Here is a 16,278-nt window from a genome sequence, read left to right as displayed (position 1 = left end):
TTATTGCCTTTACCTTACCTTAGTTACTTTTCTCTTCAGTCTCTGAGACATTTTTACTGTCCAGTCCAGATAAGGTCACCAGAGACAGCAACATCTGCTTCTGTTAGGATGATGTTTCTACTTTTTGTTTTTCAGCTGCCTTGAGTGAAGTTCTGATGAAGTAACTTACTGTATGTGGGCTGAAGTGCTGTGAGCTGCTTTGCTGATTTTTCAGTCTCAGATTTTCTCCCACATTCCTGGCAGACAAAAACTGGTAAAAATCAGAGATGTTCCAAAAAATGATTGAGTCTTACTTCTACTCTGATCATACAGCTACAAGCCTAACACATTTGAAATTTTACCCATTTTGAAACACAAGCCCACATTTTCCGCCTCTGCTCTCCCCAGTGTATATTTTCTTGTTCAATAACAATACAGTATTTATTATGAAGGCATTACTTTTAAGAGTTCTTTGTCCTTGGGCGTCTGCGTCTGTGAGTCCAAACCAAACAGTGGGAGGCGGAGAATAACTTTAGAAGAAGTACATACTCAGGAGAAAAATAAACAAATGGAGAGAGAGATAGAGAATTAGACAGTGGAATAGAAATGCAGTAAGTGAAATAAAAAATACTCAGGACAATGCAGTGGAGAAGTCAAGATGAGGCAGAAAAAGACAATAAGAACACCATGAAAAAATAAAGGAAGGGAAAAGGAAGAGGAGCAAAGTTGCTCAGGACTACAGGTAGGCAAGAAATGGAGAGATGGGAAAAGACAAAAACAGATTAAAGATAAAGAATGAAAGAGACCATGACATGGGGCTTCTGTTGTAAGGTCTGTCTTCAGATAGCATTACGATTCATCCTCGTGATGAGGATGAATGTGTTTTACACATTTGTGCAGCTGAAGCGAATAGAGCTTTCAAATAAAACAAACATTTTCTAAGTTTTCTTGCATTAGACACACGTGTGTAATCCTTTTTTTTTTCTCTCTCTCTGGTTTTCTGTCATCTAGCCCTGTAAGCTGTCATTCAACCGGTCAGACGAAGACCATGTCATGCTGCGATTTACAGTTAGTGAGTGTGTTCTGACTAGTGGCACATTTTAAATCTCTTCCCAGGCGTTTAATGTCAACACAGCCAATCTTTCTGGGCTATCGGCCAAGAGTCAATATGGCATCAACAGGCAGAGCCAAAGCTTGGCACAGTAAAAGTGAACATAGTTGCTATGGCAACAGAGAATGCTGTCACTTTCTGTGCATTAAGCCATCATTGGACGAGGCTCCAGCCCAGTCACATTTCTTTGGCGTTTTTCTTCAAAAACTAAGAGTAAAAAAATAATACGAGTAAGGTACTATGGGAAGTGACAGATTTCAGCATGATCAAAATAATGAGCAATCTGGTGGCAGAACCTTTTTCTGAGGCTAGAAAAATGACATTTCCCATTGATGACTGAAAGCCTCCTTATTTTATCTACTTAAAGAATTTGTATTTAAAATTGAATTCGTAGTCCTATACGTCTCATATTGTGTAGTTTGTTTCTAAATCTCTGTTATCTCACTGAGACACCGTAGTGAGAGTTGAATTTGCCCTCAAAAACATATCCATGTTACACATTCAATAATGTGATATAACATTCCTTTCAGTCGAGTCAAAATGAAATACTTGGTTGGTAGGTTTAGAAAGACAACCTCCTTCTGTACTGCGGAGGGGTGTGAATGGAATCAGCACTGAGCCGTGATTCACCGCTTGTATCGGTGCATTCTGTCTTCCGGCCGCTGGGCGTCGCTGCTGTCCGGCTGGCTGCGGCTCGGAGCTGTCCGCGGTGCTGAAAGCAGGCCCGACGCTTCGAGGTTAGAACGGGCTCCAACGTGATGTTTGAAAATGGAGCCATGCTGTAGATGAAGGCCTTTTCATTATCATGTAGGGATCTATTAACCTGCCATTAGAACAGAGTCACGCAGTGACAGCCAATTCGCGTCACGATGGATAGTTCGCCGCCTTTAATCTAATAATTAAAACGATTTATAGCATATTCCAACTGTTTGTTAGAGGCATCAGTCTTATTGGCTCCCCCGTCCAGCACTTAATGGCATTGGAAACGTATTGATGTACGATCATTAAAGTGGACTTACTTATGGCGTATTTTGGTGCTTTTGTCGTTGTTCTTCTCCGTTTCTCTCCACACGGGCTGTCGTGTGGCTGCTTTTGCCGCACACACACAAAATGAACCAACTTTCATGTTCCGGTTTGAAGCATTAGATGGCGCTATCAGTAAAGCGCCGCAGCCCGGGAGCTGCTGATAAAGGCCAATGAGAGGAGAAGGTCCGTCAGTGCTCCGTCCACTCCGAGCATTTCAACAACTCGGCTCTCCGAGCCCACGACAAGCCGCCGTGGCAGGAATACAGCGAGAGCCGACGGAAATATGTTTCCCCCTCCGCGCTCCTCCGCAGAATCGGACTAACCCAAACGCCGCTGCAGGACGCGCCGGCGGGGCTTCCGGCTGAAGTTGTTTACACCGCAAAGAGCGGCCAGGCCAGGGAAGTTGCTCCCAGCGTCAAACCCTCCTCCGGATCGCCGGCACTCAAAAGTTGGAAGAAGAGTGAAAGTTATGCTCTTGACGCCGGTTCTCTCGCGGACTTGGACAATGATAAGGACACCCGGTGCTCTGTACGTGTGCGGAAAATGATCGCGACCAGCAGCGACCTTTCCATTATGGTGAGGAGATGTCTTCTCACTTTCAAACCGTTCAGGTAAGAGTGTCCTCCCCCTTTGATATAACCCAGCCTGAAAGCGTTTTGGTTTTGCACTCATATTCAAAATGGGTGAAGTCGTATTTTAAGTACAACATCGTGGTTGTCTTTGTTATTCCTGCAATGTTATGGAAAATGGAATTAACAAGTGCGGAGCAAAAAGAAAGAAAGAAAAAAAAAAGCTAAAGTTGGTCCTGCTGGCAGTTTATATGGAACTCTTCAGATCCAGACCCTACATATCAATACAGTGCCGGGGGGGGGTTCCTCTAAGCTCAGCCCCCCATGAACTGGAACACCTGGACGCAAGCTGTGGCACAATCGCTTATGCAGCTTAAAGTTTGAGTACCAGCAGCTGGAGAAGCCGCGACAGAAAATAAAGCAGCAGCAAACTCATTAAAAGTTTCAAGTGTGACCAGATAGGTTGTCCACAAGCTCAAGGACTCGTTAGCATTAAGGGATTAGTCATCACAACGGCAGCAATGGCTTCCTTCAGCGTCTTTCAGGCATAAGCTTCCCTGATGTTTTACAACTCACCAAGCGAATACAACTGAGTGCACGCTCTGCCAGGGCGCCAAACCTGATTTAACATGCCAGTGAGCAGCTCACATGCTGATACAGCACTTGAGTAGCTGGCACAGACAGAAGAGGTCTCACCTTAAAGTGATAAGTACAGTGGGTTTCTTTGTGCTTCTCACAAAGCACGCAGTCTCCCTCGCACAGCAAATCCCAGTTTGTCACCATTACCGCACATTTTGGATAGCAATACCTCACCATCCCTCAGCCTGGCTCCCCACTGACTGAGTGCAGCCTCTCTGCTGACAGTTTTCTTCCTTAAACATTCAAGAAAGCGATCTGAGGCCTGCAGAAGTGTGACAGTCTGTCTCCCGGTTCTACTCCAGGAAGATCCTGTTTGCAAACATTTCTTCAGACTGGCATTTGGTGTTTGTTTAAGAGCTTGAGGACTGGAGAGATGTTTGCTGTGTGTTTACTGCTTTCTCCAAAGCACAGCCGTTCACCTGTGATTTTTTATTTTAATTTTTTTAAGTTTCAATTCCGGCTGTATTGCTCACTGAGCACCGTGTGAAGCAGAAAATCCACCCATGCCATGGTTGATTTGAGATGACTACACAATTCCTTTCAGTGAGTTGATTAGTTCAGAATCAGCTAAAACCATTTTGTTTCCATGCTCCATAGAGCTTCACAAAGGACTTGGAAAGATGTTTTCTCAAAGAGCTTGTTGCGAAGTCAATGCACATGTGCTTTTACAAGGTTATGTGTGACATTTTTTCTTCTGCTATCTTGTGCTGTCATTTTTTTTTTTTTTTTTTTTTATTTGGCTGTCTTTCTGTCTGACTCACAAGCCGTAACCATCGCTCCTTATTTATCCCAGTGTTTCTGTTCCCCTCTTGCAGGATATTTGTGGTGGGGATTGGCTTCTTCAGCCTCTGCTTTCTAATGACCTCTCTCGGGGGCCAGTTCTCGGCCAAGCGACCCGGAGATTCCCCCTTCACTGTGCGAGCAGAGGGTAAGCTTGCAGTTGGACGTCAGCGCTGCTCACTAGCCTGTGACTACAGTGGCTGTGCCATGCACTGGTAATGAACAGGCTGGAAGCGTGCTGAGACCTCCACGGGGCTCCCTTGATTGCCGCCAGCAGGCTGACAGACCTGCTCACTTTGCTCATCAGGAGTGCGTCAGGGGGTGCTGTCACCCGCAGAGACATCTCTCATCTTTCCCTCCATCTCTTTTCACATCTCCTTTCATTTCAGCTTAGTGCCTACATGACCTTGTTTTGACCCAAACCCATCTTTACTGTGGTACAAACGCTGGAAATTGTGGAAGTTTAGTTCAGATTTTATATAGCCTTTTTTTTTTTTTTTTAACGTCTATGTGGTGGCTGTGTTGACTATGAATGTACACTCCAAGTCAAAACCCCTGGTAGGTCACATGCATGAAATCTAGGCAGCTCAACAATTCTAAATGTTCCAAAGATTAGCAATAAACTGGAGAAAAAAAAAGACAAAACGGAAAAACCGTGTACATTTAATAGTAGCTAGGTCTTGTTCAGGGATGAAGAAAGTTCCCTGCAGCAGTGGGTGCGAATGAAGTCTTTAAAGTTCATGCAAAGACTTTCTAGAGGTGACGTTGGGCAATGTTGGGGACAATAGTGCGCTGCGGGGAGTGAAACTGTATGTTCCCATCAGTATGGTGGATCAGTCTGGTTGGTCAGGGGCTCGTCCTACAGCTAGATAATGAGCTTTAGAAGAAAAGGAGCAGACAGTGGCTTCAAATGATGGAGGAGCAGCATAGTTACAAACTTAAACCCCACTGAGCTGGTTTGGGATGAACTGGACAGAAGGTGAAACCAAAGCAACTTTTTTTTTTTTTTTTTTTTTTTTAAACTCTGAGACATTGCACTGCAAATGTCTCAGTAGCAGCTACGAAAATTGAAGTGCTCTGAAACCTTTGACTGCTGTGAAGCTAAATGTGCAGATAGAACTACATTTCTCATGTAGTGGATGTATTATACCACCCTATGCAAGTTCAATCAATCAAAAATAAGTCATTCAATTTGGCAGTGGAGCTATAAAACTGAAATGGAAAATACAATTGCCATGAATAATAAACCTGTGCTTTAGATGTCATTGTGATAATCTGATAATCAGAGAAACTGCATCTTCTCTGGTAATTCTGTATTTCCATTTGTCACAAAGCACAGCCAGTCCTGATTCAGTGTCCCTTTTTAACAATTTAACCAGCAGATTGAAAATTTTTTAACAAATCTTATCAGAAAAAGAATCACCTGTCTAATACACAGCAGCACTGACCACATCAAAGCCATGCCAGAGAGAAATCAGAACATTTCAGTGACGCCATTCCTGAAAGGAACTTATCTTTTTGAGCACATTGTCTGTGTTTGCGCAATGTGCCGCCGCATGTCAACCACTACAGCGCAATCTACGTGGGGGATTTGGTGTTAGCTCCTGGACTATTGTTTCCTCACCTTTTTATCGCTGCCTGACTCAATGTTGACATTGCGTGTCAGGCTTTGTGTCAGACACCAGCTGGCACGGAAGAAAGCAATGTGTCTATTTACCACAGGCCATCCAAGGGCAGGAGTTGTTTATAGTTTGTATTAGTAAAACGCTACACTGATCTAAACTTATTTCTGTCCAAATGAAGCAACGGCACCTGTTTCGTCCTTGTTGAAGTACCCAGTCTGTCAGTGGGCCAGGCGGGGACAGCACGACGCCCCGTGGTTGGTTGTTTGTGCAAGATGTAAAGAGACTGTTGGATTGAATGATCAGTTCTTAATATTTGCTCATATTTGGCTTTCCGGAGCACGTCCTTCCTGAAGTGGAGAGGTGCATCAGGTGTCATCATGGGAGACTATATCAAGGATCTCACCCATTTAGAAGTAGTTTATGCAAAAGCTGGTACAGCGTACGAGTAGTGGGGAGAAGAGGGGGGTAAAAAGACAGGAGAGCTGTCTGATTAATTAACCACTCACAGGCTGTAGTCAAGGGAGGGCATCCAGCCTCTAGCTCATTAAACCCTGCCATACCGTCAAACAGGCAGATCCAGGCTATGTAAATTCTTGTCCACTGTGTGCTTTTGTACATGGGCATGTTTGGAAATGAGGATTAGCGGCACGGGGCGTTAGCATAATGAATGAGCAGGGTTGAACTGCTCGGTGGAGCAGCACCTTGATAGCGCTTGCCACTCACAATCTTGCGGCTAATGCTGCTGGGCACTGTGGAATTGTGGGAATTAAATGAAAGAATGCCCCGGCACCTGCTTTTGTCCCCTTTTAAACTGACAGGTATGTGACACGGCTCCATTTGGGGGAGGGGAAAAAAAAAATACAAAAACAGCAGAGGCAACATGAGATTTTGAATCTGAAGCCGTGAAGAAAATGGTCAAGCTGTGCTGACGGGTAGTAATAATACCCTTTCCAGTACTCACTTTATGAATGACAACATTAAAAGAAAAAAGAATGAACTCATTATCTGGCTATCTTCTCTTTCTTGTTTTCTTGTCTCCCTCTATGTGTCCCCCCCAATTTTTCTCTGAGCTTCTCTCTCTCTTTTTTTTTTTTTTTTTTTTATTTATTTATTTATTTTTCAAAACCCTTACCTGATACAGACTGTGGCTATAAAACATGCTTTCAGGTGCTTTTCGGTCAAAAATAGGCCTTTTTTCAGAGATATAGGTTTCTGTGTACTGTGTATCATGCATTGTTGCTGTCCTTGGCTCTTGAGAGACCCAGAATAAGAGATGCATTTGGTTACCAAGCTGTATCCAGATTTAATGTGCATGCATTTCCTTCATTACGTTCTTTTGAAGATACACGGAACTAATGATGTGGAAAAGAAGTAAGGGGAGGACTATTTCTTGTGGAGTGAGGAGCATGAAAGGCAAAAGTGTTTGATCCTAGATATCTTAAAGGCTCCAGAGGTGTACTGTAGCTTTCTAAAAAGCTGTTTGAAGACCACCTTCACACTGTATCATTTTACCAGAGGTCTTAGTGTGGCTTAGCCACAAAGAGAGGAATGGGTCTGAGGCTGCCTTCAGGTTTTACCCCGGTCACAGTAAGACTAAATGGTTCAGGTGTTAATGTGTTTCCCATTCTTACCTGCAAGCCTCATTACCAGTCGTCCTCTAAGTGCAGGGACATGTGTCTTTTTGCATCTCTCAGTCAAGGCAGACATTTTTCTGAAATCTTCACACACACCCTGGAATTACATCCTTTATATTTACTCTTTGTATTTGTATTTGCTGCTCTTCATGCATGTGGCCAAAAATATGTATGAAATGCTCTTGAATGAATAATGATTACTTGGTGAGGTGGTGCTGCAGCGTTTTTACGATCTGTGGGGTTAGATCTTAAAAGAAAACCTACCGTTTCAATCCTGTGCTGAGTGTGACCCTTTCACAGATGCTGACAGATTTATTTATTTTTTTTTCCGTGGCTCAGCAATTTTCACTAGATGATGCATTGAAATGAGTCTTTCCTGACATCACTTGTAGCAAGGGTGTGGCATTTGCAAAGGCTTTGAATTGAAGTATTTGTCTTGGATGGAAAATTGGAGAAGTAATCTGCTTGAAACGTAAGTGCACTCCCCCACTGTGTGTAGATGTTATGAATAAAATAAAACTGACCTTTGCTGCTGATAGAACTTCACCAAATAGTTAAGAAGAACTGGAAATGATTGTGCGGGAGACTGCCTGCCTCCCTGCCTGACACGAGTCGGAGAGGTTTAAATTAAAGATGAATATGCTTTGTTCACCCTTTTGCAAGATCCTGCACCTTGTGATTTGCTTTGCTTTTTGTTTTGCTCATGGTGTGAGTGACTGACGAGTGGGGGGTTCTACTTGGGTAAGCAGTTGGAAATGAAGTCCTACAGTTTGTCTGTAAATTAGATGCTGCATCATTTACTTTATCTGACAGTGCATGTGAAGTGTGCACACATGTACATATCAGTGCTCTCTCTCTCTCTCTCTCTCTCTCATTTTTTTATTTATCCGTCAGGGCTGCGGTGGCCAATCCTGGCCAACGCTCCTGCCTAGAGTTGCCAGTCCATCGCGGGGCCAACACGTAGAAACAGATGGAGATAAACCTAATCAGTGTTCATTCGAGCAAAACTTGCACAACTCAATCCGAAGTAACGAATAAACGAGCAACATTTCTCCCAGTTTAGTGGAGAGATCCTGCGTTGTAGGATAATATAGCTGAGCGCTTCATTTGGAGCTTATGTTCTGTTGATCTGGCATTGTTGGTTCTGTGGAATGAGCAGCAAACTGAGTGAGGAAGTTCACTTTTAGACTTGGTTTAGGTTTTCTATTCTTTTTTTTTTTTCTTTTTTTTTTTGCACACATGCTGTGTGAAAACAGGAAATATGTTTATGCAAATGCTCATCATATTTTATGGCACGATCTGAGTAGTCTCATTTTGGGGGGGAAAAAAAGTAGGTTGTTTGCTCTGACTCTCACACTAACCCAATGCAAGGTGAACTTAGAGGTGATTGATACACTGGAAGATGGAAAAAGCACTCATGTATTCCACATAAAATAGAAATATGCTTGGAGTCTGTGCTGCATTGATTAAAAACATGTTGGTCTGCAGCTGCATAGTTTGGATAAGAAGTGAGATAGTGAAGGCGAGATCTAATTGAAGCCACAGAAAGACACGTTGTTGTTGTTGTTGTTGTTGTTTTTTAATAGATAAATAAATAAATAGCACAGGTTGTTTCCCCTTTTCCAGACTGTCAGGCACAATAGGAGACTGAAGCCGCACAGTCGATAAGTCACAGAGGTTTTCTGTTCTAATAGATCCTAGCAGCTTCCCCAAAGGTGTCAAAAAGAAAAGAAAAACTCAATCTCAATCAGCCTGTTCTGTAATGAATATTTGAGTCTGCAATGAAAAGACAGGCAGAGGGTTAGCTGTGCATGTGTGAATGCGAAGAGTTTATTGCAGGAGGGAATTTATGAATAGACGCTGGTGGCAGGTGAGATGGAGGGGTCTGACTCAGAGCTCCCTCACAAGGAAAAGCAGTCAGCATGCATATTAGGGATGACAGCGTTTATTTATTTAGCTTTCAATGGCACCATGGAGGAGGAGAGAGAACTGCTGTAAATAAATCAAACATGGTGCGCAGCTTCCAATCAATAGTTCTGTTGACGTGTGCATTACCCAATTTAGAGCTCATCGTAAGATCAGGTTTTATACAGGAAGTGATAGAGCTATACTTTTAATCTCACTTTACATTCTGTTCAGGCTTGCAATGCTCTCAAGATAGTATTTAGTCAACGTTCATATTTGTGGTAAGCCAAAAGAAATTATTAAGAATCAGATTCAAGCTTAATCATCAGCAGATCATGAAGAAGTTCACTTTAATAGCGTTTTAATTTCTGTGTAATGAAACCTGCCACATACGGTTAATGCACATCACCTGCATTACACCTGATACAGATTACAAATCAGATGTTTTTTTTATTTTTTTTTTTTGGAGCCTTCACGAGCTACTGCTTCTAAAAATAACACATTGGCAGCAAAGGTTCTCTGCAGTGTATTACATTTTGTGCTTCTCTCCAAGAGGTCTTTGCTACTTTTGCTGTGGGATCTTTATGTTCCTGCTATGTTCATTTCAGTGACCAATCTCCCCGGACACATTGACTAGATGTTGTACTTTGCAGTTAGACCAAGTTCTAATACTGAGGTGAATTTCTACATTGCGTAGGAATAAAAAGAACAAAACAAAAACGTGTGCTAAATAATTAAATAAATAAAATTTCATGTAAAGTTACAGAATTAAGGTTGTGATTTATTAACAAAATTTACAAAATTATTATAAAGGGACAAGTCACTTAATCTACGTGTTAAGTGTTTGTTTGTTTGTTTTTTTTTTATATCGTGCAGCGATAACATCTGAGCTGGAATTAGTCCAACGTAGTGGAGACACCATACCCAGAGCCTCCTGCTGAGATAATGTTGAGCAGCGTCTAAATCCATACGCTGCACGAGAGGGAAGCTACTGAGATATATGGAGAGATTTTTTTTTTTTTTTTTAATCCTCCCAGATGGCTGCATGTTTAAAGGCAACAACAGTTAAATGCATGCAAACAGTGTGCATAGTGTGATTTGTCAATCCAACTTTTTGTCAAGCTTTAAGAAGCATTAAGTGGATTATTGGCCAGAACAATGGGTCAGGACGTTGACTTGCGTTTTCAGTGTTTAGAGGTCATATCTAAATATACCATGAAGAAAAACATCAATAAAAGCACCACTTTCTCTTTCTGCTTGACTTTAGAAACTCATAGCTATTCACCTCCTAGAAATATGAGGAAACAATCAGTGGTCTGTGGATGTGCCTGAGGATGAGCTTGATATGCCAGTAAACATTCAACAAGGAACATTCAAAGTTTTAGAAAATATTTATCTGTCGGTCTTGTAAAATATTTTGGCTTAAGCAGCTCAATGAAACAGCGCGATGATATAAAAGCAAGAAGTCTGCAAAGAATTTTGCGTAACCTTTATTTAAGCAGCAAGCCCCGGAAAGGATGACGCACCCAATTATCGGCCAGAGCTTAGTAAATCAGACAAGGAACAGAACAGGTGGTGTAAAAGCAAAGTGCAGGAAGGTCGGTGTATCCACCAACAAAAGGCAGAATAGGCATTTACATGGGAGACTGATCTGAAAACAGCTTGTTTGAGATCAAGCAAAGGTGTTTACAATGAAAATGGCATGTGATGGACATTAGCCATATTAGGTGTTTTCGCTCCCTTTAACACATCTTCAGCGCTGGAGTTAGAAGTGTTTTCTGCTTGGCCATGCACAAAGCCAGTGAGTCTCTATGGGAAGCTGTTTATAGCACGCTGGTCAGTGTTCAACTGTGGACGCAGCAGGCTACAGTACAAATGATGATCTAATTGGAATTTGTTCATAACATTGATTGTGCTGTGGCACTTCCGAAAAGGAGTCGTTAAACAAGATAAGCTGCTCCTAAGTCGGCCCCTTGATTAAGAGCAAATGTTGAACAAAGAAACACATGAGCCAGTTTTTCCTGAGAGGCGAAAAGAAACAAGAGTGAAAGCTAGCCTTATCAACAGTTGACTGTAAACACACATAAGGCTCAGCTCTAAAATTGTACTGTGTAGGAAGGGTGTTCGGTCTCAGCAATGGTGCTTTACGAGCACAATGCGCACAAGGAGCATCGCTGTGAAGAAACACGAGTTCTTCTTCCCACACTTTAGCCCAGAGGCTTTGTTTAGATTTGCTGCAAAGAGTGAACTGCAGCGCATGGAGGAGCCCCTGAACTTAGCAAATCTTTTGGATCCTCCTCATGAACCTTCAATCTTTCTTTTACAAAAATCTGGATAAATAAATACACATGAGGATGGGAAAGAAATTGTTTGCTGAGATTTTATTCTGTGGATCTGGGGTCTCACTGGCTTGCGTGTGCGTGCAGCAGGGTTTGGACAGCATAGTAATATGTTACCCATAGTGCTTTACCCCCGATGGAATGTCTCTGTCTTTCCATCTGCGGAAGGAAAACTTGTTTTTGAACTCTTGAATTATTCAGAGAGAGGTGTCTTTGGGCCTTTGACTGAAGATATTCTGGAAATAACTGAAGATTTATTAAAACAAAGAAGAAAGTATGTACAGGCAATAAAGGAAGAGATTTGGGGAAATATCTTGCCTCTCTGCGTTTCATTTAGAAGCTGAAGTCTCACCCTGCAATTTTCTTGTTGTAGCTCTTGCTTCTGTTGCTGAGCGCTTCTCTTTCCCTTTTATAGCTCGACAACAAATATACACAGAGGCCTCTCTCGCACCTTATTTTATTTACGGGTGATTTAATACAATTTTTTTCTGTGAAAGGTGACTTTTGCCTGGGCAGTGATGAATGAACTCTGGCGGGGAAAGTGAGCCTGCACACATTGCAGTTTCTAAGGCTTAATGCAATTGGTGAGGGGAAAAAAACCAAGATGGGAGGCTTTATTTTTACTCAGTTTGCAAGAAAGGCTGTTGGTTTCTGTTTTTCTCAGAGTTTCAGACCACAAATTTAGTCCCAAGTCTCGAGAGTGGAATTATTTATCTTCATTCTTTGAATTTTTTTCATCAAATAAGACTCAACACTTTCTGCCTTGGGGAACAAGCTAATTGTGTTTTCTTAGCAGCAGAGGCACATGCTAAGCCTTTGGTGGTGGGGAATTCTGGTGCAGTCACGGGTTAATAATTACCCTCTGTATTGAGTTTAGTGTGATCAAACAGCACAGTGTCAGGACCTCAACACAGTAGCAGTGCAGTCTGAGACCTGCTTTGACCTTATTGTCTGAAGCTGCAGGCTGGTTAATTGACTAGGTGCTCCCTAACAGCATCATTCCAGTACACCATCAGTCAGGTCATTAATAATTTGAGCCATGCGGAAAGACAAAAACCAATTCTGTCAGACTAATTTGCCCAGCTCTGTGTTTTGTGGCAGAGCTGTTTTCCCGGTGAGCTTCTGGTTTAGTAATGAAGGACAAAAATAAATAAATAAATACATAAATAAATAAATAAAATTAGACTGAACTATTGTTTTAAAGTAGCACAACAGCAAAATAGGACATGAAGAAATGTGGCCTTGATGTAGTTAAATTACAAGGACACTACATTACTAGAGAGAAATGATTCACTGTACCGTTTGTGTTGTTCCTTTGGCCTTTTATTTTAAAATACAGGAGGGTACATATTGTTATCCAAGTGGCAACTAACTAGAGAAGTTCCATCTATCCATCTATCCATCCATTATCAGTTCCTATTGTCTGAGCAGGCTTACCTGGTACACCTTTATCTGGAGTCACTAATTAACATAACTGCATGTCTTTGAACTGTGCTCCTGGAGGGAACCCTTGTGGGCCTAGGAAGAACAGAGACACTAGGTTTGAACCTCGAAACCATAACAATGACAGTATACCATGCCAAATTCATTCACTTATTAACTTTGCTTTGCTTATCTATTCTTCATCCCCACTCTCTTTACCATCGCCTTTTTGCTGTTGTTGTTTTAGTGCTCGGTGGCCAAGAGTCTCGTGGGGTGCTGAGGAAAATCAGCGACATGCTGGAGGTCATCATGAAGAGGATGGACACGCTGTCTAAACTGGGCAACACTACAGATGCCCACAGGTTGGATGAGCTCAGCTCAGCACTGGACAGGTATGGCGCCTACTTGTTGCCTGTATTCTGAAGAAACTTGTTCCCAAGTTATTAAGTCCAAGAACATTGGTTTAGTGGAGTAAGTGCAAAAAGCCTGAGTTCCAGGATAAGTGAAGGACATTTCCGTACCAAAGTAAAAACTACTTAGTACTACGTAGTATTAGAGGTAGTCACTGCGGTGGTGTGATTGAAAGGTACTGAAATGGAAAGGCGCAGCAGCTCTAAGCTGCCAAAGCTGAATTTGAGGTGGTCTCCATCTTATCCTGTCCAGCTCAGTCCATGTGGCAAAAATGAATACCACTGGCACAGGACAGGGGAAAAAAAACATGGAAGCTTAAATGGACTTGAAAGAAACAGTGTGAAGAAAAGAAGGGGGCCAAATATGGAGCCTTGGGGCAACCCATTAGAGCAGGGCAGGCATATGCAGTGGAAAGGGGCTCATGCTGTGGAGGCCTGGTGTCAAAGAATATGATAGAAGGTGTTGGAGAAGATGATACGTGTTAAAACAAACTTCATCCCTCTCCCTGGGCTGCTGAAGAAATGAAAGAGACTGTCACTTCTATATATAAAAAAAAAAAGACCATGGGTCACGCTGGACAGAAACTGCCTGCAATGAAAGGTGTGTGTGTGTGTGCGCGTATGAACTCTTGTTTCCTTGGCAACAAACCTTTTCTTATGCCTGCACCTGCTCAGAGTTTGAGGAGAGGATGCTGCCTCCTGTTTCTGCCTTCACTGTCGTTTTCCCTCCCGAATACTACCTCCCTCTTCCTCAAAGCCAGGAAATATCTTCTTTGAAATCCACATCAATAGAGTTTGCACTCAACGACAATCCATAATATAACCACCTCTCTTCGTACATTAAACGATTTTAAGGGTCTTCACTATTCTACAATACTACTGGCCACTATTTGTTCTGCAAAATATGAGCAATAACACGTTAAGAGGTACAGCACCTGAGTTGACAACAACTGTTTTTCAAACGCCTGGTGAAAAATGCTTATTGCGTTCCAGCTAAAACTCTGTTTAGAATTATTTTTGCCTGCTAATTGATATTAAGTCTCTCTATAAAATGCTGTGAATGCACTCTGTCATATAGTTCTAAAAATCATTTAATTGGCCTCTCAGGGACGGACCTGAAAATATTAATAAATATATATATATATATATATATATATATATATTTATTTTTATCTAAATTGGTGATATAAATCTATCTAACACAGATAGTAGGCCTTAGTTTGCCTCACTCAGGTGATTTATAAAACATCGTAATGGCTCAGGTTCAGACCAGAGAATAGTGTGACATTTTCAGGCAGGAAAAACTTGCTACCTGGTGTAATGCGAAAGAAACAATTAGGTTGTCCTCCTGCTCTTTATCTACTGATGGCACCTCCTGGGTCAGAATCCAAGCTGTGTAAATATTGGATGGTTCTGCGTGCCTGCACAAGTGAAAGCCTTTTTGCCGCTGCATATTAAATATTGTCTCTGTGTGTGTACTTTGTCCGCATTGTCCGCCAGTGTCACTGAGTAATTAGCAACTAATTTCAGCGGACTTGCTGGTCTACGTGGGGAGAAAAAAATATTTGGGCACCACTTGCCTCCTGGGTGCCGCATGGACAAACACAACTGGGGTTTAGGATTATGTTAAATTATGCATATAAGCAGAGTTAGATTTGTTTTCACCTCACAAACACCCAGAAATACATGCTGCCTCAATGAAATCAGACTTCTACTGGCCCAGAACTGTTCCATTAGGCTTTCAGAGTTCCCTGAGTTTACATATTCAGGGATTTTTAACAAGCAATCGAAAATCCAGAAATACCCGCGCACAAGTGGGTTCATTTAAATTAAATCATTTAAGTGTTTGTTTTCATGTAAAACAAGCCAAATAATGGTTTATTATTACAGAGATATGATGTGAATAAGTTTGAAGCCAACATATGCATTTATCTGTTATTGTTGCGTGTGACACGTTAGTTCGTGGAGTGGCCTAAGTGTTAAGTTGTGTAGAGACAAGATAACACTGCTAAGGAGTACCACATCCCAACTTAATGGAATTTGCCAACTACTGCAGACATAAAGTATTTAGAAGCTTCTTCTCTGAAACTAGCAAGTACAAAGCTTAAAAAAGACAACAGGAACTTTCTCTCTGAAGACTTAACGTTTCATTAGTTTGAAAGTATTAAACTTCTGTATGATGGATTATCATATAAAGTATACACCAGCATAAACCCAGACCTATACATGATATCTATGTACAGGGTGTGTATGGAAAAATAGCACCAAAGTAAAAATCTCTTTCTTTAGTTCCTTTGGGTTTCGTATTTTTGTCAGTTACCTGAACACAATCAATGTCAAGAAATATTATTCCCATTTTCGGGCAATTGTTTCTTCAAACCGAGCAATTTGGGGACATCTGGGCATCTGGCAAATTGTGGTGGGCATTTTTTTTACTATTTCCTAAAATAAAGTAATTGATGGGCAATCAGGGTAATTGTTAGTTGTAGCCAGGGCTGCAATAGTTAGACATTGTGTTTTCATTAGATTAAAAGACAATGAATCACAGCAATTTCTGATTGTTATCGTTGTTGTTGTTAAAGATCGCAATGAAGCACCAACTGCAATTTCTAATGTGAACATTTTCCAGATTTCTTAGTTTTCTGTGACAGTCACTGAGTACTCAGTGACAGACTATCTCTGGTAAATACCCAGACATCGCCTTGGAATTTATAATGTCCATTTTCAGTATTTGCTGATGTTTCGCAGACCAAACACTTTATGAAGTGATTAGGAAAGTATTGGCAGATTCATCAGTAATGGAAATACAGAGTATTCTCAGCTCTGTAGTATTTATGGC

General features: G+C 41.6%; 1 protein-coding gene across 6 annotated transcripts in view; it reads left to right on the top strand.

Moving 5' to 3' along the window:
- Positions 1–588: 588 nt before the first annotated feature.
- mgat5b (alpha-1,6-mannosylglycoprotein 6-beta-N-acetylglucosaminyltransferase B) overlaps positions 589–16,278 on the top strand; it is a 53,653-nt gene continuing 37,963 nt past the window's right edge. For 4 of the 6 annotated variants that reach the window (XM_029507742.1, XM_029507747.1, XM_029507746.1 and 1 more), the window contains exons 1-3: positions 2,299–2,727; positions 4,140–4,252; positions 13,277–13,421. In XM_029507742.1, the coding sequence (XP_029363602.1) occupies positions 2,660–2,727; positions 4,140–4,252; positions 13,277–13,421 (326 nt within the window). In that variant the 5' untranslated portion in view covers positions 2,299–2,659. Of the gene's footprint in view, positions 722–2,298; positions 2,728–4,139; positions 4,253–13,276; positions 13,422–16,278 lie in introns of those variants that run through there. The other 2 variants (XM_029507743.1, XM_029507744.1) reach the window with 2 other exon arrangements.

The sequence above is a fragment of the Echeneis naucrates genome, chromosome 8, assembly GCF_900963305.1.
Source record: "Echeneis naucrates chromosome 8, fEcheNa1.1, whole genome shotgun sequence".
Taxonomy (NCBI): Eukaryota; Metazoa; Chordata; class Actinopteri; order Carangiformes; family Echeneidae; genus Echeneis; species Echeneis naucrates.
The sequence above is the reverse complement of the archived record's forward strand: the minus strand, read 5'-3'. Positions and strand labels throughout refer to the sequence as shown.